This window comes from Drosophila sechellia, unplaced genomic scaffold (genome assembly GCF_004382195.2).
Source record: "Drosophila sechellia strain sech25 unplaced genomic scaffold, ASM438219v1 U_318, whole genome shotgun sequence".
Classification (NCBI taxonomy): domain Eukaryota; kingdom Metazoa; phylum Arthropoda; class Insecta; order Diptera; family Drosophilidae; genus Drosophila; species Drosophila sechellia.
In genome coordinates this window covers 138,011-165,173 of record NW_022611265.1, presented here as the reverse complement: position 1 = coordinate 165,173, position 27,163 = coordinate 138,011, and the positions used below count along the sequence as shown (strand labels likewise).

Genomic DNA, 27,163 nt, shown 5'->3' with positions numbered 1-27,163 from the left:
CCGGATTTCGATCTGGGAAATGGGCCGATAAAATCAAGATAAAGTCTTTGAAAAATTGTATCGCTTTGCACTTGTGCTCCCATTGGTGGTTTTAAAGAACGATTGGGATATTTAGTGGTCTGACACGTCTCGCAATTTCGAATGTAATCACGAACGTTGATAACCATGTTTGGCCAGTAAAAACGCCGTCTCATACGCTCTAAGCATTTAGCCATTCCACAATGTGCAGATGTTGGTTGATCATGAGCCGAACTCATTACGCTATGACGCAACGACTCAGGAACAAGCAATTTCCAGCAATCGTCTGGTAAAAGGTCAGTACAATTGGGGAATGTTACACGATGATAAATATAATCATCGCTAATTTATCTCTGAGAGTAGAATACTCTTCTGATTGAAATGCACTGGAAGATAAATCAATTTCGGGATGGACTTCAAGATCTATTGCAGCCATATCGTCAACATCCTCGAACGATCAAGACAAAGCGTCCGCAACCACATTTTCTGTTCCCTTGCGATGCTCGATTTCGAAGGAATAACCCTGAAGTTTGATAGCCCATCTTGCCAATCTCCCGCATAAATCTGATTGGTTCATTAGCCATCGAAGACTTGAGTGATCGGTGACTACTTTGAAACTATGACCGTCAATGTACATTCTGAACTTCTTAATTGCCAGAACTACAGCCATGCATTCGAGCTCTGTAACTGTATAGTTACGTTGGGCTTTATTCAGCTTCTTAGAATGCGAATAAAATGCGATCGGACGTTCACAACCGGAATCATCACATTGAGCTAAAACTGCACCCACTCCATGTAGTGAAGCATCACACTGCAGGATAAATGGTTTGTCATAATTGGGGTGAATGAGACAAGGAGCAGAGCATAACTTGTCTTTGATATTGTCAAAAGCTTCTTGAGCAAGATCGTTCCAACTGAAGGATTTGCCACGCAACAGTTCTGTAAGATTGAAAATGACTGTGGAGTAATTAGATATGAATCGCTGGTACCAACCAGTCATACCAAGAAATCGTCTTAGTTGTTTTTGGGTCTTTGGAACCGGAAATTCTCTCACAGCAGCGATTTTGTTTGGATTTACTTGTAGTGTGCCTTCGCCCACCAGGTAACCGAGATAGTCTACTGTTTTTAGACAGAACTGACTTTTCTGGACATTAATTGTCAATCCAGCTTTACGCAATTGAGTGGCTACTTCGGACAAATGCAAAAGATGGTCTTCGAAATTGTTTGACAAAACCAGCAAATCGTCGAGGTAGACTAATACATGCGATTTTAATTGATAGGGTATAACGAGGTCCATTAAACGGCACATGGTTTGTGGAGCGTTTGACAATCCAAAAGGCATTCTCTTGAACTGATAAAGGGGCCTATTTGGAACGGTGAAAGCAGTCTTGGCACGGGATTCTTGATCTAAACAGATCTGCCAAAAGGCATCTTTGAGGTCAATTTTGGAAATGCAATGTACCGGTGGAAGACGACTTAGCAGTCCATCCATAATTGGGATTGGGTATGCGTCCTTTACTGTGACTGCATTTAATTTTCTTGCATCGAGACAAAATCGCACCTTGCCTGGTTTGATATGCAAGGTAACTGGAGATGACCAAGGCGATGAAGGTGCCTCTTCAATGACATCCATCTTAATCATGCGATCGATTTCTATGCACAAAAGTTTTTCTTTAGCAGGCGAAAGTGGATAAAATCGTTGTTTGATTGGTTTCGCATTGGATGTATCGATATTGTGCTCTATCAGGTTAGTCAATCCTAAGCCCTCGTTCTCGAACGATGTGAAAAAGTCTATTACTTTCTGCAATTTTAATTTTTGTGAATCAGACAATCGTACGCGAGTAGAGTCTTCTTCGGGTTCAAAGTTGATTTCGTTGATCAAAACTGTTTGCTTAATAGAAATTCCAAACGTATACCAGAAATCCATTCCGCATATTACGCTTTGCTTTGTGGAAGGAACTATTAAGAATTCGAAGTTATTATCAACTGAGTTGTAAGTCAAGGGAATTTGTATAGTGCCTGCAACATTTTGCGTTTGGCCATCAGCAGTTCGCACAACCGATTTAAATTTATTAAATGGCTTGCTTGATATTAATTGTTGTGCTAGCTCACCACCTATAACACTTTTGTTGGCGCCACTGTCTAGGAGAGCTAAATGCGATTGACCAAATATGTCAATGTGTGTGAAAGGTCGAATATCGTTCTTATTTTGAACAATTGATGAAATCGTAAAACATATGACGAACGCCATATTTCGAAAGAAAGTCAGAGAAGTCACGGCTTTTAAATTGAGTTCCGTTGTCACTCACGACTGTTTCAGGTACACCAAAGCATGAAAATATTTCGTCCCGCAATATACTGATGATCACTTTAGTGTTGAACCTTTTTACAGCTTTTAAAAAGGTAAATTTGGAAAAGTGATCCAGAATAATCAATATACCAATATTGCCGGATTTCGATCTGGGAAATGGGCCGATAAAATCAAGATAAAGTCTTTGAAAAATTGTATCGCTTTGCACTTGTGCTCCCATTGGTGGTTTTAAAGAACGATTGGGATATTTAGTGGTCTGACACGTCTCGCAATTTCGAATGTAATCACGAACGTTGATAACCATGTTTGGCCAGTAAAAACGCCGTCTCATACGCTCTAAGCATTTAGCCATTCCACAATGTGCAGATGTTGGTTGATCATGAGCCGAACTCATTACGCTATGACGCAACGACTCAGGAACAAGCAATTTCCAGCAATCGTCTGGTAAAAGGTCAGTACAATTGGGGAATGTTACACGATGATAAATATAATCATCGCTAATTTATCTCTGAGAGTAGAATACTCTTCTGATTGAAATGCACTGGAAGATAAATCAATTTCGGGATGGACTTCAAGATCTATTGCAGCAATATCGTCAACATCCTCGAACGATCAAGACAAAGCGTCCGCAACCACATTTTCTGTTCCCTTGCGATGCTCGATTTCGAAGGAATAACCCTGAAGTTTGATAGCCCATCTTGCCAATCTCCCGCATAAATCTGATTGGTTCATTAGCCATCGAAGACTTGAGTGATCGGTGACTACTTTGAAACTATGACCGTCAATGTACATTCTGAACTTCTTAATTGCCAGAACTACAGCCATGCATTCGAGCTCTGTAACTGTATAGTTACGTTGGGCTTTATTCAGCTTCTTAGAATGCGAATAGAATGCGATCGGACGTTCACAACCGGAATCATCACATTGAGCTAGAACTGCACCCACTCCATGTAGTGAAGCATCACACTGCAGGATAAATGGTTTGTCATAATTGGGGTGAATGAGACAAGGAGCAGAGCATAACTTGTCTTTGATATTGTCAAAAGCTTCTTGAGCAAGATCGTTCCAACTGAAGGATTTGCCACGCAACAGTTCTGTAAGATTGAAAATGACTGTGGAGTAATTAGATATGAATCGCTGGTACCAACCAGTCATACCAAGAAATCGTCTTAGTTGTTTTTGGGTCTTTGGAACCGGAAATTCTCTCACAGCAGCGATTTTGTTTGGATTTACTTGTAGTGTGCCTTCGCCCACCAGGTAACCGAGATAGTCTACTGTTTTTAGACAGAACTGACTTTTCTGGACATTAATTGTCAATCCAGCTTTACGCAATTGAGTGGCTACTTCGGACAAATGCAAAAGATGGTCTTCGAAATTGTTTGACAAAACCAGCAAATCGTCGAGGTAGACTAATACATGCGATTTTAATTGATAGGGTATAACGAGGTCCATTAAACGGCACATGGTTTGTGGAGCGTTTGACAATCCAAAAGGCATTCTCTTGAACTGATAAAGGGGCCTATTTGGAACGGTGAAAGCAGTCTTGGCACGGGATTCTTGATCTAAACAGATCTGCCAAAAGGCATCTTTGAGGTCAATTTTGGAAATGCAATGTACCGGTGGAAGACGACTTAGCAGTCCATCCATAATTGGGATTGGGTATGCGTCCTTTACTGTGACTGCATTTAATTTTCTTGCATCGAGACAAAATCGCACCTTGCCTGGTTTGATATGCAAGGTAACTGGAGATGACCAAGGCGATGAAGGTGCCTCTTCAATGACATCCATCTTAATCATGCGATCGATTTCTATGCACAAAAGTTTTTCTTTAGCAGGCGAAAGTGGATAAAATCGTTGTTTGATTGGTTTCGCATTGGATGTATCGATATTGTGCTCTATCAGGTTAGTCAATCCTAAGCCCTCGTTCTCGAACGATGGGAAAAAGTCTATTACTCTCTGCAATTTTAATTTTTGTGAATCAGACAATCGTACGCGAGTAGAGTCTTCTTCGGGTTCAAAGTTGATTTCGTTGATCAAAACTGTTTGCTTAATAGAAATTCCAAACGTATACCAGAAATCCATTCCGCATATTACGCTTTGCTTTATGGAAGGAACTATTAAGAATTCGAAGTTATTATCAACTGAGTTGTAAGTCAAGGGAATTTGTATAGTGCCTGCAACATTTTGCGTTTGGCCATCAGCAGTTCGCACAACCGATTTAAATTTATTAAATGGCTTGCTTGATATTAATTGTTGTGCTAGCTCACCACCTATAACACTTTTGTTGGCGCCACTGTCTAGGAGAGCTAAATGCGATTGACCAAATATGTCAATGTGTGTGAAAGGTCGAATATCGTTCTTATTTTGAACAATTGATGAAATCGTAAAACGGTTGAATGATCGTTTACGAATCCAAAACTTACGAATTCGCCGTGATGATCGGTGTTTTCGATGATGAAGTGAATTTTCCCTAAATATTTGCAATTTACGATTTGCATACTCCAGCACTTGCAAATGATATGGATTAAAAGTTTGGGATAATGTTACGTCAGGTTGAGTTGAAGGCAGAATGGAATGAACATCATTTGCCACAGAATTTGGTTCTGTTTGTATTTTAGAGGCTAACGACGGACATTCGTTTTGTTCGCATAACGAATGCCCTGCTGAGAGTTTTCCGATGCCGATTTACATTTTGCGCAGCTGGGCTTATACACCTCCGGTGTTCCGCAACCATAACAAAAAATACGGCGTGTCTTAAGGCAATTCTGGTAACCGTGACCCGATTCATCGCAGTTCCAGCACTTAATTTTCTCAGGAGTCCTAACGACACAAATCTCGTCTTCAACATCCTGTTCTTCCTCAGGCTGATCTTCGGAATCATCTTCCTGCAGAATTGCGTTAACAAAACGCTTGCTTGTGTTCGGACGTTGGATTGGCTTTGTCCGGGTGGTTTGAAAGAAATCTTCGTGACGATGACATTCCTTACGCAATGTTGCTAAGTTTGGGGTGTCTATGTGCAGTAATTCGTGCTTGATCTCCGGTTTGAGATTATGACGAACTTCTACAGTAATCTCACTGTCCTGCATTGGTTCACGAAGGGAATCTGCAATGGAAAGCATTGCATCCAAAAAATCATCAAAATTTTCTGTGCTACCCTGTTTACGGCGACGCATAGCAATTTTAATTTCACGATCAGACCTCTGATCTTGATATCTTTCCTTTAAACGCGTGCATAACACGTTCCAATTCATGTTATCCACCGATCTGTGAACACGCCAATAAAATGCTAAGGCCGGTCCTGCAAACAGTAAATTAGCGAAATGGGAAAGAAGTTCGAAGTTTCCTTTCAGGCTTTGCGAAGTGAGACAATTTACGCGGTAAACTGAACCGATGAATTTAATACGCCAATTTGATATAATATTGGAAATCCTATCAGGTCTATCCAAAGAAAGATCACTTCGATCGCTACGAAAGTCTGGTGAAGTCCTAACATGTTAATTGTTATTTCTTTCTGAGTTTATTTCGGGAACGTCTCGACCGAAATTATTTTGTATGTCCTGCTGCAGCTCACTCTGTCCATTATTTACAAATGTGGATTTATTCAATTGAGTGAACGCCATAGTGATTTGTTCTGTCACTGATTGTAGCATGCTTGCTTGAAAGGCCTGCATTGAACTTTGGACTATTTGCTGAACACATCTTCTGTCACAACTCTGGAATCTGAACTATCCCCGCTACAAATTTCCTGTTGGGAATTTGGATCAGACTTCTCATGTTGTTTGGCTGTATTCCTAGAACCTGAACGGGTCATCATCTTGTTACCTTGAGATTTAGTTGACAAAGGTAAATGAGATCCTAGCTCGGATTGAGAACATGGCTGGCCACATATGGGGCATTTGTCATGGTTCTTAAGGTAATTGTCAAGGCAATGTTTGTGAAAAGAATGTTTACAACGGATTTCAACCAAATCCAGATTACGTACTGGCCCGTTGCAGATGGTGCATGTCACCGACGCATCAGTATCTACGTCAACTAAATTTTCATTACTTCGCATCATCATTTTCGAAGCTTCTAGAAGAATATATAAAATCTAACAATTCCTCTCGTTAGAACAAGAAAAATAAGCGATAAGATCAAACGATCAATAGTAGGCAAAAACGGTAGGATCTAACGATCAAAGATAAGCGAAGAAAGATAATAAGTAAGCGCTAAGATCCAACGATCAACGCTAAGCGACAAAAAGATAAAACTTAAGCGACTAAAATAATACCTGCGGGTCTTACCCTGAGTAGCAAAGCAGTAGGTTGTATAATTCAATAGGTACGAAAAGCTAACGGGGTGTGCATACAGAGTTGTAAAATAAATGTCATTCATTTATTTATGAACTCTTACCACTTAGAAGAGTAACTAGCCGAATCTATCCAGCTAGAAAAATCTCGATCCTAGATGATAAGAAGGTAATTTTTGAATAGTGAAATCCTGGTATAGAACCGACTTTAAATCAGAACTATAATTCCTAAGAATCAATTACTCAAATTAGAATGTTGTTTTTTAACAATAATGTTCGATTATTACCGAACTGATTGAAAAAAAAAACATATAAAAGCATAACATTTCCTCCGGTATGGCTCCGAAACTCTCCAGAGACCATAAATTCCAGGACGGAATATGAAATACCTAACTGAAACTAAAAGTGGATGGATTGTTTATTAACGGGAAGCTCGGTTGTCAAACGACAAGTGCCTAATCAGGCATCGGGCGGCTCCACGTTCGGGCGCCAATTATAACTGTAACGAACAGACTCATAGAGCGTTGTCCACCCCAACACACTCTGTCTACTATTTTTACCGGCATGCTCAGGGAAAATGGACGTGGGTTTTGTGTTGAGATGAACAAGAGTGTCACTGCTACAATACTGTAGACAGAGATACGGTAGATTCAAAAACGATAACCAAACGGTTAAGAAGCGGACAAGAAAGTGTACCTATTGAAGATGAGGCCCAGATGTTATTGGCCTCATTCTATACCCACCCTACCTGTGAAATCCATTCGGACTCCACCCTAATACAACCACTGCTTTACATACCCTTTGGTGCCCAACAAGACATCAGATTAGTTCATTTTGGACCCCATATAATTGAAGATAAAGATAATATTCCGATACATTTTCCTAAACCTAATCCTTAACCTAAAAATTACGTTATTTACGTTAAGGAAATCTCTTATTGAGTAATTTTGATTATCTACGACAAAATGAAGGAAAAATAATTAAGATAGGAATGAAAATGTTGGTATTTAAGTTTAGATTACTAATTTTGTTTGTTTTGCTTACTTTACATTAGAATTATGTATGATTAATGAATATTTAAACTTTAAACTTCTTTAAATTAAGAGATCTAGAAATACGATTAATTAAGTCACGATATTTTAAGCAAACTATTTAGGAATATCTGATATTATATATGCATGTGGGTTTTTATTGTTTTTGTTCTGTACTCACGCACTTTCCATCGATGTCAGCAGGCCCGATGACTGTTGATGATTTGCTGTAGGTATTAATATAAATTGAGGAAATCACATATATATATAGTGACATATCCATAAGTCCCTAAGACTTAAGCACATGCCTACACACCACTACACATACACCATGTACACCCAAATACACCCCCTATGTACCCAACAAATATCATATAAGAACAAATTGTCATAAGATCCTCAAAACCAAGGTTGAATGGAAAAAACCCCAAACCATAATGGACTGTCATAAGATCCTCAAAATCAAGGTTGAGTGGAAAAGCCCCAACTCCAATAATCACCCACAAGTAGACTAAACATCACGTCCCCACGTTCAAACTTCGGACTCGCAGTCCCGAAAACAAAAGTGTCAAATTATAAAGCCAAAGCCCTTGTATCTAAGAGCAAGTGCACTTGATCCAAGAGAAGCATAAAACAATTAAAGTCAGAAGCTTTTTCTCTTCACTTGATCATATCCCTTAAGTCCAAAGTCCATATTAGGAAAGCTCGATACCGAGGCTTGAACGTCAACCAAATCAGAATAAGCAGATGAGTTCAGTTTGAGACCTAATTGTAATCGGTCGGTGTTCTTCAACAAAAACCATATTTGTAATTATTCAGTTAAATAAAATTATATTTTTTTAACTTATGAGTATTGCAAACACTTAATTGGCGCAGTCGGTAGGATCTAAAGAAAAAATAATAAGAGTCCTTTTAGTACGGTACTAATCCATTAAAAAGATACGTTATGTGACTAACTATCCAGGATTAGCGAATTAAAAACAGTGATTCTAACATTATTTTGAGATCCGCAAAAGAATCTACGTGAAAGTAGAATTTAAACAAAAATCCCGTGCGGTCGGAACCAAAGTTAACTAAAGACTTTCAATTCCGTAATCTAATCTAAAAACCCAAATACTTAAAAATTTAAAAAACTACAACCGAAGAAAACAGATACATCATGGCAGTTCCACAATTATCAGAAATCCATCTAAACCAACTATTAAACCAGATAAAAGAATTAAATCATTACGATGGCACACCTGGAAAACTATCTGGATTTGTAAATCAGATAGAACAACTACTCAACTTGTATCCAACACAAGACCCGAGACAAGCACATGTCGTATATGGAGCGGTGAAGCGAATATTAGTGGACGAAGCACTAGAAGTCGTGACCCAAGAGAGAGCTACAACATGGATAGAGATGAAGGAAGCACTAGCAATGGCATTCAAGGATCACAGGCCATATACAACCATCATGAGACAACTAGAGGAAACACCATATCCAGGAAGCATCAGTAAGTTCATAGAAAGACTAGAAATACAATATTGGATTATATTCGATAAGTTAGAGTTAGAAAATGATTCCGTTGTTAAATCAAAGTATACAGATATGTTGAACAGGACTGTTAAAACAGTAATAGATCGAAAATTGCCGGATAGAATTTACATGACATTAGCACGCAAAGATATTGATACTATTTACAAATTAAAAAGAGCATCAATGGAGGCAGGACTTTAATAATTCGACTTTAATAATTCGACTCGACTTCGAATAATTTTAATAATCAAAAACCAATAAAAAGACAACGCGAGAGTGAGAGTGACCAGTACAGAATGGATGTAAATTTTCATCAAGCTGCCTCGGACACTCAAGTGAATGAGAAGGACACACCAGTCCCTATGTAGAGATATCCTATCATAATAAAATGTACAAAGGAATGATCGACACAGGATCATCAATAAATATTATAAAGGAAAATTTTGAGAACCTAACAGAAAACGAAGAAAATCTAACAGTATACACTATTAAAGGTCCGATTATACTAAAGAAAAGTATAACAATAAAACCCACTTCAGTCTGTCCGTCCGTTCAGAAATTCTATATCCATAAATTTTCCGACAATTATGATTTCCTGTTAGGTCGAAAATATTTAGAAGATACAAAAGCAAAAATAAACTACGATAATAATACAATAATTTTAGGGTCAGAAACATTCAAGTTTTTGTATGATGAAAAGAAGGGCGAGACCGCATCCAAATGCCTCGACCCACAACAAAAGATTGATTCTGCTCCTGTGGAGAAAATCAATCCAAAGGTGCAAAAGGCTAAGACCACATCTAAAGGCCTTAAGTCAAAGCGTCAACAACAAAAGAAAGAGACCGCATCACCTAAATGCCTCATTTCAAATGTTGTTTGTGACACAGTGGACAATGATGTAACACATCTCGATTCCATTGACGACAATATAGTCAACTTCGCGATTAACAATGAGCTACGCGAATGTAACGAGTATAGACTCGAACATTTAAATGTAGAGGAAGTTGAATGTTTAAAGAAGGTCCTATATGAATATAGAGACATTCAGTACAAAGAGGGCGAAAATTTGACCTTCACAAGTACAATTAAACATGTCATCCAAACTCAACACGAAGATCCAGTATACCGTAAACTCTACAAATACCCCCAAAGCGTTGACCAGGAAGTCAACAAACAAATTAAAGAAATGATAGAACAAGGGATTATTCGCAAATCAAAATCCCCTTACTGTTCCCCTATCTGGGTGGTCCCCAAGAAGGCAGACGCCTCTGGGAAACAAAAATTCAGGTTGGTAGTCGATTACAGGAATCTAAATGAGATAACTGTTAATGACAAATTTCCCATTCCCCGAATGGACGAAATATTGGACAAATTGGGTAGATGCCAATATTTTACGACAATAGATCTAGCTAAAGGTTTTCACCAAATACAGATGGATGAAAATTCTATTGCAAAAACTGCTTTTTCCACTAAGCATGGGCACTATGAATATACTCGTATTGTAAAATCCCAAATAAGAAGACTTTACTCGTTGAGTTTTTGTAAGAAACTGCTTTTATTTGGAAATATCTTCGGTTTAAATAGGTGACATGAGAATCGCATCTTAAAGTAAATGGCCTACGCAGAGGCCTAAGTAAATAGTCCCCGCCTTATCGAGGTCCCACGCTCGGGCACATCTGCCTATCTTGAGCGGCGAGGACCTTATCTGTGGTCTCCCACTAAGGGACTATTTTAGGAGGCGGGGAACGATCTCAAGTGACTGACTCATGTAGTGTGCACTTAAATTACATGTTTTTGAGCAATGCACCCATGTCGCCTTAGATAACAAAATCCTAAATATAATTTATCGCTCTCGATTCATTTACATAAGATATGAACGGAGCCCAAAATTGTAAGTCTTTAAATATATTCGTGTTCATGTGTGAACATTCTGCCAAAGGGCCAGCAAGGCTGAGATGTACATTAGTATATTATTTATAACAGTAGTGGACTAAGATATATGTCATATTGACTAAGATTTCAATGGGCCTAGTTTTTCTGGCTTTTAATTTTATTGGATTACAATTATGGTTTATATTATTTTTAATTCAACAATTTGTACTCAATTAACTTATTTTAAACATTTTGCTTTTTCTATGTAGAAGTACATTTTCTATTAAACAACGATATAGTGGACTGTATATTTTTATTTGTTATATTATTTTATTGTTTATTTACTATTGATATTTATAGTACTGGCAACGGACCTGCAAAGGTTATTGCTTGCATTCTTTGTTGCACAGCACATTTCCGTATGAAATATATTATTAATACTATCATTAGTATTAAAGCAATAATTAATCCAGCATGTCCGGAAATATGATGGAAATGTAAATCTTTCAATTTTTGATGGTTCTCTTTCATAAATTTAATTTCATTATTCAATCGTTCAAATTCCTCAGTATGATTTAATATTGATAGTTTCAGCGGATCCCAAATAATCTTCGGCACTTCACTAACTTCTCCTATATAAGGTGTTGATAATAATTCTTCACTTTCGGACTGAATGTTATGGTGGGCAACTAGAATTTTATCGTCGGTTCTTGCCGTACAATATGGCGCAATGCTTAAAACTCCTTGCTGAGGCAAATCAAACAATTCAATTTGAGAGCCAGTACATTGCAGACGGACTTTTGAATTCGCAGGAACCTTAAACAACCAACTACTTTTCTTTTCTAACTCTACCCAGTAACTTTTAGAGTCGACTACTGTTTTATAGATGCAGTTCGCCGCTTTATCTGGCTTTAGAGGCTGAATCTCACATGCATTATCATTCGCTGAATTCCAGGGCCAACTTCCTTTGCATATTCTCTTATTTAATTGCCATTTCTGACATTGATTTAATGTGGCTTCCGTCATTATGTGATAGGAATCTATCTCAAAATTATAAATTAAATATTCGGACGTTGTATGCACCATTATTATCCGATCTTCATTTCGAATTGGCACCGGAATAAGCCTGAACAATTTGGATGGATGCCTGCTAAAACAGAGGCACTTTTGCACTAATGATCAATTTATCGTCGATGAATAAACCCCTGGCTGTTAACAGTGTATACACCTCCTTAAGTTCCGTACCTGACCGTTTTCCTGGAATTACTAGGTTCTCCGAAAGACTCTGCTGAATTTTGGCAATTTCTTTTTTAAGCTGATTTGGCCTGAGAATATTTGTATTTAGCCTACCGTGATTAATATCAATCAACAGGCTTATAATGCCTGCTTGAATTTTTTCGCCTTCTTCAATCAATGAGTGTAGCTGTTTCGTAATCATAAAGAATTTTATTGATTCCTTATAAACATAATAATTTTCTTTAAGAACTTCTGTCATGTTCTCAATTCTTATTTGCATACTTCTAAAATTGGAGTTAACATCTTCTGTTGTTCTCTTTAATAGATTAGAAGTTGAATCAACCACAGATGTTTGTTTTTGAATTAGTTTATCAAGGTTGTTCTGGTTATCTAACAAATTCTTCATATTTTCTTCTAATTGCTCTCTATCATCTTCATCCATTATACCAAATAAAATATGATACAAGGAACCCATAAATTCGAAAGGAGCACGCTTGCTTCTAGATCTAGACTGCATCATAAACAATTTATTGTTTTCTTCAAGTTCCGATAACTGACTTTGCATATTATCTAAGACTAGACTACATTGCTCTTCAAAGCTATGAAGTCTTTCGCAAACTTTCCTCATACTTTGTATAAGCGCATTACCCTTTGTTAACATTTTAAAATATGGATCCATTTTATAATAGATAACAAATTCCAAGAAGTACTCACAATCTCAACATCTCCTAGCGGGTCTAGATATATTGCTGAGGTTTTATTTATTTTGTCTATAGAATATCTTGGTGCTATATCTTTAGGTAATGCGCTAGAAACTTGACAACTTAACACAAACAACAACATTGCCATAATGATTCCGATCTTGGACATTCCCGATGTCGCTCTAGTTCGTCTTTTTGGCTCTTGGTCAGCCTCATTTTTGTCAACAGACTTTATTCCTTCCAAGGGACAAATTTTAGTAATGGGTCTAGTGATATATCCTTCCTGCATCTTTACTTTAGCCACTCGGACCTTATCATCATTCCCCTTATGCACCTTTTCCACCTTTCCTAAAGGCCATCTTGCAGGATGACAATTCTCATCCTTTAATAAAACTATTTGCCCTTCTTCTATATTAGGAATTTCCTTTTTCCATTTATTCCTTTGCTGGAGCGTATGCAAATATTCACTTTTCCACTTAACCCAGAAATCTTTCTTCATTTTTTGGATAAGTCTCCACCTATCCAAATTTCCGATTTTTTCATCTTCCATTGGTTCGACTATTTCTAAAGGTGGTCTTCCAATTAAAAAATGACCTGGTGTTAAAACTTCTTGTTGGTCCTTCTCAATAACTATAGTGTATAATGGCCTTGAATTTAAGCATGCTTCTATTTGACATAAAAGAGTTGACATTTCTTCGTAAGTCAAAATAGTGTCGCCGATTATACGCTTTAAATGGTATTTCATTGACTTAACTCCAGCTTCCCAAATACCTCCGAAGTGAGGTCCTGCCGGGGGAATAAAATGCCAATCAATCCTGTCCTTTTCAAGCTGCGCTGCAATCGTTATATTTTCTTGTATTGCATTAAATAACTCTTGATCTAATTTTCTTGCAGCTCCTACAAAATTTGTTCCGTTGTCTGAATAGATATTGGAACATTTTCCCCGTCTAGCAATAAATCTTCTGAGTGCTGCTAAAAATGCGTCTGAAGTTAGATCGCTTACCATTTCTAAGTGTATGGCTTTGGTGGCCATGCAAACGAATACAGCAACGTATCCTTTAAATGTTTTTTGGCCACGATTTTTTGAACATTTAACATAATAAGGACCTGCGTAATCTATTCCAGTATTAAGAAACGGGAATGTCATCGTCACTCTATATTTTGGCAAGTTACCCATTATTTGCTGAGCTGTATTTTGTTTATACCTTGCACACGTTACACATTCTCTTAAATACTTTTTCAACGAATTTTTCAACCCGAAAATCCAATACTTTCTTTGGATATAGTTTCGCATTAGGTTTATCCCTCCATGCAATGTTTCCTTATGAGCATTTTTTATTAATAAGCTTGTTAGGTGGCATTTTTCTAAAATGATTGGATGTTTAACATTAAATTCTGCATTGGAATTTTGCAATCTTCCTCCAACTCTTAGAACCCCATCCTTGTCCAAAAATGGATTCAATGACAATATTTTATTATTTGTCTTGATTTCCTTTTTGATTTTAAGGCACTTTATCTCTTGCCTAAACTGGTATTCTTGTTGTTTCTTAATAACAACTGTTTCCGCTATTCTTATCTCCTTTACTGAAATAATTGATGAATAGGCTTTATTTCTTGTTTTCATCTGCACGAATCTATTTATGTATGCTATTATACGTATAAGTTTTTCTATACTGGAATACCTTTCTATTAATTCGTAAATAGGATCATCTATTTTGTCATTTAATACCGTATTTATTAAGACAGGTTCTTCTACAGACTGCTGCCGAGGCCAAAGTTCTTTTGGGTCTGCTAGCCATTTCGGACCTTTCCACCAAAAATCACAGTTGATCAACTGGTTAGAATCCACTCCCCTGGATGCTAAATCTGCTGGATTATCCTCTGACTTAACATGATTCCATTCAGTATTTTTTAATTTCCGAATGTCATCCGTTCTTCTTTTTATAAATTTGATCTTACTTTGACCACTGTTAATCCATGCTAAGGTAATCGTGGAATCACTCCAAGCATAGATCTCCATTATATTGTCAATTGATCCTTTTAGTCTTTGGATTAATTCACTAAGCAGGTGAGCTGCACACAGCTCGAGTTTGGGAATTGTCTTCCTATTTTTTATAGGGTTGACTCTACTTTTGCTAGCTATTATATTAACATGAGGTCCTACTTTAGCATAGACTACTGCAGCATATGCTTTTTCGGAGGCGTCCGCAAATCCGTGAATCTGAATGACTGAAGAACTGTTTGAATTAATCCACCTTGGGATTCGAATATTCTCTAACAATAATAAATTTTCTTTATATTTTTCCCAATAATTTTTATCTTCTATGGATAATTCCTGATCCCATTCACTTTTATTTATCCAAAGTTTTTGAATAAAAAGTTTTCCTGAAACCGTGACTGGTGCCAACCATCCTAACGGATCAAATATTTTTGCTAGCGTTGATAACACAACGCGCTTATTTATATTTTTTGATTCATCATTACAATTTACGCTGAACTTAAATAAATCATTTTGAGGTTCCCATTTTAGTCCTAAAGTTTTAACACATTCATTTTCGATAATATTGAGAACCTTATTGTCCCCTGTGTCCTCCACAGTGGTTAATATTTTGGAATTGTTGGAAATCCATTTCCTTAAGTTGAATCCAACTTTCTGCAATTCATGGAGAATTAATGTTATTAATTTATTAGCTTCTTCTACCGAATCAGCTCCAGTCATTAGGTCATCCATATAGAAATCATTCCTAATTATTGCACTAATAACTTGGCTTTTACATTTATCTGCAATATCTACCAGAACCCTGGTAGCCAAATATGGTGCAGATGCAGTTCCGTAAGTGACTGTGGTTAATTTATATGTTTTAATTTTTTCTTTTGGAGAATTTCTCCATAAAATATATTGATATTTTTGATCATTATTATCTATTTTAATTTGTCGGTACATCTTTTCAATGTCTGCCGAAACAACAAATTCCCATTTTCTCCATTTAATAATAATGTCAAAAATATCTTTTTGAACTCGTGGCCCAACCCACATTATGTCGTTCAAACTTTTGTTATTCGTAGTTTTTGCTGAAGCATCAAAAACTACTCTCAATTTGGTCGTAAGGCTTGAATCTCTAATCACTGCCTGGTGCGGTAAAAAATATTTGCCTTCATCACTCACTTCAATCATGTGTCCTAAATCCATGTATTCATTCATGAATTTAGTGTAGTCAACCTTAAGTTTTTCATTTCTTTTTAGTTTTTTCTCCAGATTCATGTAACGAGCTATCGCTTGTTTCTTTGAATCTCCTAAGGTGACATCCTCCTTGAATGGAATTGACACAATGTATCGCCCATCTGAATCTTTTTTTGTCGTTTTGATAAATTTATTTTCACAGATTTCAGACTCGATATCATCTTTTTCTTCTTCTTCCACTTCCCAGTAGCGATCTAACTCTTTTATTTCTATTGTTGTGGCTACAATGGTTTCTTTTCCTTTGGATTTTTTACATCCAGAAACTATCCACCCGAAATCAGTTTTTTGCCCAAGGAGACCGTCTATTTTTATAACTCCATTTTGCAGAATGTGAGTATATACGTCTGCTCCAATGATTAGATCAATGCGACCCGGTTTATTAAAATCGGGGTCGGCTAATTTAAAGTTCTTCCATTTTTTCTGATCAACATTAATCGTGTTGACTGGAAGTGCCTTCATAAGTTTTGGGAGAATAATTGCTTCAATTTCTAAATTTTTCGGAGAATTTCTTATCGAAATAACCGCTTTGTGCTTGGAGATGCACGTTCCTGTGGAAGATACTCCACTTATTTCAGTATGAGACCGAAATTTTTTCAATTTTAGAATCTGTGCAGACTCTTCTGAAATAATTGTGCTTTGAGAGCCACTATCAATCAATGCTCTTAATTGTTCAAAGCCTCCATACCTCGACTTTACTTGAATCAAGGCCGTGGCCAACAAGGCTTGACCTGTTGTTCTACACGTATTCACTTTTTCTGGATTATGACCTGCAAAGTGAAGTAACGTGTGGTGAGGTTTACGACAAGTCGAACAAAGCTGCTCGCTTATACATTTTTTACCAAACGGATGCCTCAGACATCTTAGGCAAATCCCATTTTTTCTTACCCAGTCAGACCGTTCTGCTGGATTCATTATTTTAAATTTATGGCATTGAATTAAATAATGCCCTGGTAGTTTGCAATATGCACAATTGTCACTATAATTTTTATTCTTGTTATTATTAATCATTTTCTTTACAGGTTTTACTTCCTGTGAGAATGATGATATAGAATTGAGCCTTTGCTCTAAAAAGTCCATGACATCAGAAAGTGCCTGTATTTCTTTTGTCTTTTTAACATGGCTTTCATATAAATTGAGTGATTCTTTATTGAATTTCCGAAGAATTATGTGAGCGAAAATTGCATCCACATCTTCTGGTAATTGTGCCTTTAATTTTATAATATAAATTGACTCGTTAATCGTGTCAATAAATGTCTTTATTTGCTTATTGGATTCTAAATTTAAATTTGGCATATCCATAAGCCTATTCATATGATCTGAGAATATGTTTCTTTTATTCTCATATCGCTTGGTCAAAAACTCCCAAGTGGCTTCATAATTTTCTCCAGAGCCGAGCAGTAAATGAGTAACCACATTTCTGGCTTCTCCTTTTAATGCTGACTTTAGATAATTAAATTTGAGAGAAGGACTGAGATCCTCTCTCACATGTATGAGCTCTGTAAAGAGTTCATTAAAAAGATCCCATTCTTTGGAATCACCAAAGAAAGTGGGAATCTGTATTTTAGGCAGGGTTGGTAACTCCTCCGCCTTAACAACCGTCGACATTTCAGCTTTATTTATTGTGCCACTGAGTCGACTATTAATGGCTGTAAGAATATTTTGTTTGTCAAATTCAAGTTCGCTAATTTCTTCTTCGAATAGCGAGCTCTCAAAATGACTATTCACCTGTTCAATCAGGTTATCTATTTTATGCCATAAAAATTCAATTTTATTTTTCCTTATTTTAAGGAAATCTGGACTACTGTCTATTAGTTTAGACGTATCTTCTAGATATACTCGAAATTGGCCAACATTATTTCGAAATGCCTGCTCTACTTTTAAAGCGTTGTTTTGTGCTATACCCTCTTTTTCAGGGTGACCACACATTTCAAGGTTTAATGTAGGGGGAGGGTTTGATTTAGGGACAGTGTTTGATTTAGGGAAAGTGTTTTCTACCGACTCGCCCTTAATTTTTTCATTTTTATTTTTAATTTTTTCTAACACCATCATTATTAAATCATACTGCTTCGCGTTAAAATATTCATGATCGACAACGCCGATCTTTAACAAATTGCTATGATTAGCAATGAAACATTTTTGAAGCTCATTTAATTTTAGAATTTCTACATCTGTTAATGTTGGTTTTACTTCCAACTTTCTAATTTCCAAAATAATTTCGGACTGCTTCTTAAGGAATTGAATAGTCTTTTCTGACATCATTTTGAAAATTTTTTGTAATTTCTTAATATATATAGTACGTGTATATGTATTTTATATGTATTTATATATATATGTGTGTTTGGATAAACAGAAAATTCTTGTTTTGACTTAGCTGATGTCGTTGTTGTTGCTGCTGCTGTTGCTGCTGTTGTTGCTGCTGTTGCTACTGCTGTTGCTGCTTCTGCTGCTGCTGTTGTTGCTGCTTCTGCTTCTGGTAGAGGCTCCTTTGAATTTGACTTCCTTCTCTTCTTTAAGGCTCCGTCGATGTTTAAAGATGATTTTTTTTTTTTTTATTTGGCACGTTTTATTATTTTTGTAGTCCAGTCAGATTTTTTGTTTTTTAGCCATTTATTTCGGCATTTATGCTCTTTTGGCATATACACTGCACTCTATTTATGAGCTGATTTAATGCTATTAGAGCATTTATAAGGCACTGTTTTCAGGCACTTTTTATTTAATTTATGCTCTTATGGCATATACACTGCACTCTATTTATGAGCTGATTTAATGCTATTAGAGCATTTATAAGGCACTTTTGTTATGCACTTTTTAATTTCACAATTGCTGATGTATGGCCTCAAGCACGCCTTACCACAATTTATAATGGTACACAAAGCAACCTTTAGCTATAGACTATAAGGTGCTTGTTTTAAAACATAAAAGATTCTTTTGTATCTTTTTGCTTTTTATATTTATACTCTGTTCCTTACCTTTGGTAGGGGGAAACAAGAGTCACTTATTTTTGCTACCTTTAGCTGTAAGATGCTTAAAGGAGCTGGCCTTTCTCTGAGTTCCTTACCTTTGGTAGGGGGAAACTGCAGAGTCGATTAAAGGCTCGAAGGACCAAATGTAAAATCCCAAATAAGAAGACTTTACTCGTTGAGTTTTTGTAAGAAACTGCTTTTATTTGGAAATATCTTCGGTTTAAATAGGTGACATGAGAATCGCATCTTAAAGTAAATGGCCTACGCAGAGGCCTAAGTAAATAGTCCCCGCCTTATCGAGGTCCCACGCTCGGGCACATCTGCCTATCTTGAGCGGCGAGGACCTTATCTGTGGTCTCCCACTAAGGGACTATTTTAGGAGGCGGGGAACGATCTCAAGTGACTGACTCATGTAGTGTGCACTTAAATTACATGTTTTTGAGCAATGCACCCATGTCGCCTTAGATAACAAAATCCTAAATATAATTTATCGCTCTCGATTCATTTACATAAGATATGAACGGAGCCCAAAATTGTAAGTCTTTAAATATATTCGTGTTCATGTGTGAACACGTATGCCCTTTGGCCTAAAAAATGCTCCAGCTACTTTTCAGAGATGTATGAATAATCTTCTGGAAGATTTGATCTACAAAGATTGTTTAGTCTATTTAGACGATATTATTGTTTATTCCACTTCATTGGAAGAACACATTTTATCCCTAAAGAAAGTCTTTGAAAAACTGAGAGAAGCCAATTTGAAATTGCAGCTAGATAAATGTGAATTCATGAAGAAAGAAACTGAATTCCTAGGACACATTGTCACAACAAACGGCATCAAACCTAACCCAAACAAAACCAAAGCGATCACAAACTTTCCATTACCTAAGACACCTAAACAAATAAAGTCATTTTTGGGATTATGTGGATTCTATCGCAAGTTTATTCCTAACTTTGCAAAAATAGTTAAACCCATGACCCTTAAGCTAAAGAAAGGTGCTGTAATAGATATGAAATGCAAAGACTACATCGAATCATTTGAAAGACTAAAGGTTTTGATAACATCAGATCCGATATTAATCTACCCTGATTTTTCAAAGCCCTTTTCTCTAACAACTGATGCAAGTAATGTAGCTATTGGTGCAGTATTATCACAGAACCATAAGCCCGTTTGTTATGCTAGCAGAACACTAAACGAACACGAAATCAACTATGCTACTATTGAAAAAGAATTGTTAGCTATAGTTTGGGCAACAAAATATTTTAGGTCATACTTATTCGGAAGGCCATTTGAAATAATGAGTGATCACAAGCCATTGGTATGGCTCAATAATATCAAAGAACCAAACATGAAACTACCAAGATGGAAAATCAAACTTAATGAATTTGATTATAAAATAAAATATCTTCCAGGCAAAGAAAATCATGTCGCGGATGCTCTTTCCCGCACAAAGATAGAAGAAGTCATGGTTGGCGAAGTCGCAAACAGCGCAGACGCAACTATACATTGTGCCAATGAAGATAATTTGAATTATATATCCATAACAGAAAGACCAATCAATTTCTTCTCTAGACAAATAGAGATAGAAAAAGGTGACAATGAAACAACAAGTGTAACTCATTACTTTCAAAAATTAGAGATTAAAATAATTTTTAAAGAAATGACACTTGAATTCGCCAAAAACCTCAAGAAAAAGTGCAAGAAAAGTGCAATTTACTTCCCTAATGATGAAGATTTTCTGATTTTTCAGAGGGCATTTACCGAAATCATAAGCCCTAACAATTTCACAAAATTATTGAGATGTACAACCAAGCTAATTGACATACTAACTTATGCGGAATTTAAGGACTTAATCTTAAAGAAACATAAAGAACTTTTACATCCAGGTATAGAAAAAACCGTTAATTGGTTTAAGGAAAAATACTATTACCCTGATAGTCAAAAGCTAATCCAAAACATTATCAATGAATGTGAAATTCGTAATCTGGCAAAAACAGAACATCGAGACACAAAATTGACATACGAAACAACACCCGAAATATTTAACACAAGGGAAAAATATGTGATAGATTTTTATCTCACGGGAAACCAAATCTTCCTATCTTGTATTGATATTTATTCGAAATTTGCCTCCCTAGTAGAAGTAAAAAGCAGAGATTGGCTAGAAGCAAAAAGAGCCATTACCAAAATATTCAATGATATGGGAAAGCCGCAGGAAATTTAAGCAGACAAAGATTCAGCTTTTATGTGCATAGCTTTACAAAACTGGTTAAGATCCGAAGGTGTTAAAATTTCTGTAACAACAAGTAAAAATGGTGTATCAGATATAGAAAGATTTCACAAAACAGTAAATGAAAAATTAAGAATTATCGGAAACGAACAAAACATTGAAGATAGGTGTACAAAATTTGAAACAATATTATACGTATACAATCATAAAACCAAACATAACAACACTAAACGATATCCAGCAGATATTTTTCTATATGCAGGTAGCCCAGATTTTAACTTACAACAAAACAAAATTGAGTATAATACCTTAATAAGACTAGGCATAATTTTGAAGTTGACACAAAATATAGACAGGCTCCACTTGTAAAGAGTAAAATTACTAACCCATTTAAAAAGACAGGACAAATTGAACAAGTAGATAGTAAACATTTTGAAGAGACAAATCGCGGCAGGAAAATCGTACATTATAAATCAAAGTATAAGAAAAAGAAAACATTCAATAAAAGTAAATACGATAATTCCTGAACAACCAATGAAGAGCAAGATTCACAGCACATTCCTAATAATGCTTAGTTGCATCTTATCATTTATCACCATGGTTAAATGCAGCAATATCGAAGTAAACCCAATAAGCGCGAAAAATGGATATCTTATATTCCAAACTGGAACAATGGAAATTCCAACCAGCTACGAATACCACTATTTGAGTATAAACATAACAAAGACAATGCTAATGTTCGAAAACCTAGTTACTGAAGCAAAAGATTATCCCAATGTACCACAGATACAATATTTAGTCGATAAACTAAAACGGGAAATAAATGGTATAAGAATAATTCAGCGAAGCAAAAGAGGTCTTTTAAACGTAGTAGGAAAAGCTTATAAATACTTATTCGGTACATTAAATGAAGACGATAGGGAAGAGCTAGAGGACAAAATTAATAACATGTCAGAAGACTCCGTAAAAACCCACGATTTAAATATGATTGTTGACATAATCAACAGTGGAATTGACATAATTAATAGGCTCAAATTAGAAAAGGAACTAGGCCAACAAATTGCGATAATTATATTCAACAATTCACAGAATACATAGAAGATATAGAGTTAGGTATGCAATTAACCAGACTAGGAATCTTCAACCCAAAATTATTAAAACACGATTATTTGAGACACGTAAATTCGGAGAAAATGCTAAAGATAAAAACATCAACTTGGCTCAAGACAGATACGAATGAAATTTTGATTATTTCCCACGTTCCTAGCGAAGTCACTAAAGTTCCGATATTCCAAATAGTCCCATACCCAGATGAACAAAATTATATTCTAACCGAGCAAATATTCGATAAGTTTTATATATTCGATAACCAAGTATTCCATAAGGACACAGATTAAATAATATTTGATAAATGTATTATTGGACTTATAAAACAAGAGCAGACTCAATGCAAATATACTAAAACCCATAGAAACTTTCAAATAAATTACGTAGAACCAAATATACTGTTAACATGGAATATTCCTGAAACAATTGTCAACCAAGATTGTACAAATAACCAAATAACAATCTCAGGAAATAACATTATAAAAATTAAAAATTGTACCATGCAAATAGACGAGTTTCTAATTTCAAACAACCTAGCAGATTTTACACAAACAATTTATATCATCAATAATGTTACAGGTTTAGAACCAATAAATCATTTACAAACAAAAGAAATGATAAGAGCCCATGTAAAACACTATAACTTCTATCAAATTATATGCATTACAACATTTATCATCATGATAATTAGTTTGACTCTGTATTTAGCATATAAGTTTAAGAATATACCTAAGAAAATTATTGTCAAATACTGTAAACAAAAAGAAGAACATCCGCACCTAGAAACTAATGTCAACGAAGATATTCAGCTAGCAAATAATATTATGATATACCCAAATTTAACGACCTGAGGACAGGCCAAATTCAAAGGTTGGGGGAGTGACATATCCATAAGTCCCTAAGACTTAAGCACATGCCTACACACCACTACACATACACCATGTACACCCAAATACACCCCCTATGTACCCAACAAATATCATATAAGAACAAATTGTCATAAGATCCTCAAAACCAAGGTTGAATGGAAAAAACCCCAAACCATAATGGACTGTCATAAGATCCTCAAAATCAAGGTTGAGTGGAAAAGCCCCAACTCCAATAATCACCCACAAGTAGACTAAACATCACGTCCCCACGTTCAAACTTCGGACTCGCAGTCCCGAAAACAAAAGTGTCAAATTATAAAGCCAAAGCCCTTGTATCTAAGAGCAAGTTCACTTGATCCAAGAGAAGCATAAAACAATTAAAGTCAGAAGCTTTTTCTCTTCACTTGATCATATCCCTTAAGTCCAAAGTCCATATTAGGAAAGCTCGATACCGAGGCTTGAACGTCAACCAAATCAGAATAAGCAGATGAGTTCAGTTTGAGACCTAATTGTAATCGGTCGGTGTTCTTCAACAAAAACCATATTTGTAATTATTCAGTTAAATAAAATTATATTTTTTTAACTTATGAGTATTGCAAACACTTAATTATATGTATATTTGTCAGATCTCCCACAAGTTAAGCTATATTAGAATCGTAGAGGTTTATAAGTAAATATTTTTACGTAAAATTAACACAAGAATGAAAAACTATTGTAAAGATATTTAAGACTGGACACGATCATTCGTGTCGTAGCTGCTTCAGGGTCGCAGCATACGCAGCGACGAAGCCAGCAGCCTGGGGCTCGTGTTGTGGACAAATATTATCGGAATGCGCACGGATGAAGAAGAAGTGACGCTGATTCGATGTGTGCGACGAAAACGACGAAAAAGTCAAAAGTTGAGGGCAAAAAAAACAATACAAACCGCCTTGGCAACGCAACCACTAAGATTTTTCCCTCCAAATGTGGGACCGGCAGCGGCGCAGTTAAAATTAGATCGCGATTTAAATGATCACTTGGCAGTATTTACCTTGAAAAACACTTATCCAAACCACACGATGCTCGTGGATTTTTAATCATAGATTTTGCGCAAAGTTCAACTGCACTCGATCACACCTTCACGAAAAGAGAACGGAAGTATGCAAATCAAATGTGACCGTGGCTTGCTACAATCCTACTCTGGAATTTTGTAGTATTTTTATAGGGCAATATTCAATTTTGCCAGGATTTGAAATTGGCTATAATGGTTCGTTACCAAATAAGTACGATAGCACATATAAGGTTGCCATTCTGTTTCGACTCCCACAACTGATTGCAGCGGCTGGCTCAGAGAGTTCGTGCGTTCGTCTCACCAAATTCATGATTTGTGTGATTGCCCGACCAAGGAAAAGCAACGGGTTCTTATTATACTCCTCACTACTCCTGCGGCGCTTCTCTTGCAACGCCTTGCCTCCGTGGTACTGCTTGCTCCTTGACGTGGACGACGAGTCGGCCCGGCAGGGACTAGGATGTTATGGGGCACGGTGTAACGTCCTGGGGCGAGGCAACGCTCGTCCTGGGACCACCTGTACCGACCACTGACTCCACTGTCCTACTCGAACCCGCTACGTCGCAGTCGTCTCCTCTGGAAGACCACCCGCCGGTCGGTCCGGGTTTAGGATGTTATGGGGTAGGGTGTATCGTCCTGGGGCGAGGCAACGCTCGTCCTGGGACCACCTATACCGACCACTAACTTCACTGACCCTTGTGGACACGTCGGGTTCTTGCCTTCCCTCCTGAAGGTCCTTCTGCCGGCCGGAACGGATTTAGGATGTTATGGTGCAGGGTGTATCGTCCTTGGGCGAGGCAACGCTCGTCCTGGGACCACCTTTGCTGGCCACTGACTTCAATGATCCTTACGACACGTCAGATCCTTCTCCTCCACTCCCAGGATCTGGTGATTCGTCCTTCTGAGTCCTTCGGGCTTCTTGCCGCCCGATGCTTGCACTGCTCCTTTTCTTCTCGTTTGACCGCGCGTTCACACTTCCGAGATCCTTCTGTTAACACTCCGACGCTCGGCCTCCTTCCGCACGCGATCTCTCTGTCTCATTAACTGTCCCGCATCCGTGCTCGCCTCTACCCTTTAAAGGCCGCAAGGATCCCGTTATATCCCTTTTTGCGCACGGCTCGCTCGGATACAAGGTCCACGTATTGTGCCGTTAATTCACGGTGCGTCCTCTTTGCTCACGCACCTTTACCGTTTGACCTGTCTGCCCTTGACTCGCAGGAGTCTAAGGTCCAAAGCGGTACCGTTAGTTCACGGTCTTTCAGCTTTGCCCTTCATCGCGGCTGTTGCTAGGCCGCTCCCCTACACGAGATTTGTGGGGAGTTTTAAGACTCCTCACATCTCCCCCTTCCTTCGTAAGTTTTTAAAAAAAACTGTTGGTCCCGGTGGTCCTCCGCTCCGGTGTCCCTTCGTATAGGCAGCTTACCTGTTCCGTCCATCCGGTGCTGCTGTCGATTCTGCTCCATCTGTTCGACATTCGAATTCTCCCGCCTTCCATTCACCGCTCATCCCTTTTTCCGCCTGGCCACATAATCGATCTCTTTATCAACGCGCCGTTGCCATCTCGTGCCGATCGCTACCTCCAGTGTGGCCGCATACGAGCATCCTATCGATCATACTATCGATGCAATAACTGTGGGGGCAATCACACAGCAAACTACAGAGGCTGTCCAATCTACAAAGAGCTGAAAATCCGTCTTCACAAAAGAATGAACACGGCGCGGGCACACCAAGGAACAGCTACGCTGATACCATCAGAGACAAATCCTGAAGTAATTTTCTCGAAAGCAGCAAGTTTCGCTCCCTGGCCTACATCCAACACAACATTTGCAAACGTTTTAAAATCAGGTATGACGCCTCCAACCCGAAATTCCCGAACTCCACATGAAGTGCACACAAAATTAGACACATAAGAAAACAAAAACAAAAAACCCAGCTGCGCAGCAGGAAACAAAAACTGAAGCTATGATGCAAGCCTTACAACAGAGCATGATGGAACTTATGACATTTATGAAGACCACCATTCAAGACATGATGCGTAATCAAAACCTTTTGATACAAATGCTTGTAGCCGAACAATCAAATAAATAATGGCTACCTTACGCATAGCTACGTGGAACGCCAATGGCGTTTCACAGCGCAAACTTGAGCTAGCTCAATTCCTACATGAAAAGCATATCGACGTAATGCTTCTTTCGGAAACTCATCTCACAAGCAAATACAATTTTCAAATAAGAGACTACCATTTCTACGGTACAAATCATCCCGATCCCCAAATCCCCCCCCCCCGTTTCACAGTATTAGAAGCTCAATTCCTGGATTTCTTTCAAGCACTAGGGCCACACTGCATTGCAGCAGGCGACTACAACGCTAAACATACTCACTGGGGATCGCGACTTGTGAACCCAAAAGGAAAACAGCTTTATAAGACTATAATAAAAGCCACTAATAAACTTGACCATGTTTCCCCCGGGAGTCCTACATACTGGCCATCAGACCTCAATAAGCTGCCTGACCTGATCGACTTCGCAGTTACGAAAAATATTTCCCGCAGTTTGGTTAAAGCTCAATGTCTGCCGGATCTGTCATCTGATCACTCGCCCGTACTAATTCACCTCCGCCGGTACGCAGAAAACGTGAAACCACCATTCAGATTGACTTCTCACAAAACAAACTGGCTCAGGTATAAAAAATATATAAGTTCACATATTGAGCTAAGCCCAAAACTCAA

The 27,163-nt window shown here is 37.4% G+C and overlaps 1 protein-coding gene across 1 annotated transcript; it reads right to left on the bottom strand.

The window, feature by feature from the left end:
• Positions 1-11,324: 11,324 nt before the first annotated feature.
• On the bottom strand, positions 11,325-18,551 carry LOC116803216. Its single transcript, XM_032727100.1, has 2 exons — positions 13,610-18,551; positions 11,325-11,668 (listed from the first exon to the last, which is right to left on the bottom strand). Exons 1-2 carry the CDS (start codon positions 18,477-18,479, stop codon positions 11,397-11,399), a joined length of 5,142 nt encoding a protein of 1,713 aa, XP_032582991.1. The 5' UTR covers positions 18,480-18,551; the 3' UTR covers positions 11,325-11,396.
• Positions 18,552-27,163: the final 8,612 nt, after the last annotated feature.

Excerpts from the sequence above, each read along its gene's own strand:
- LOC116803216 (XM_032727100.1), bottom strand. The coding sequence starts at position 18,479 with ATGATGTCAGAAAAGACTATTCAATTCCTTAAGAAGCAGTCCGAAATT. Across the intron at positions 11,669-13,609 it reads AAGGCCATTATACACTATAG|TTAGTGAAGTGCCGAAGATT; the intron begins TTATTGAGAAGG and ends ATATAGGAGAAG.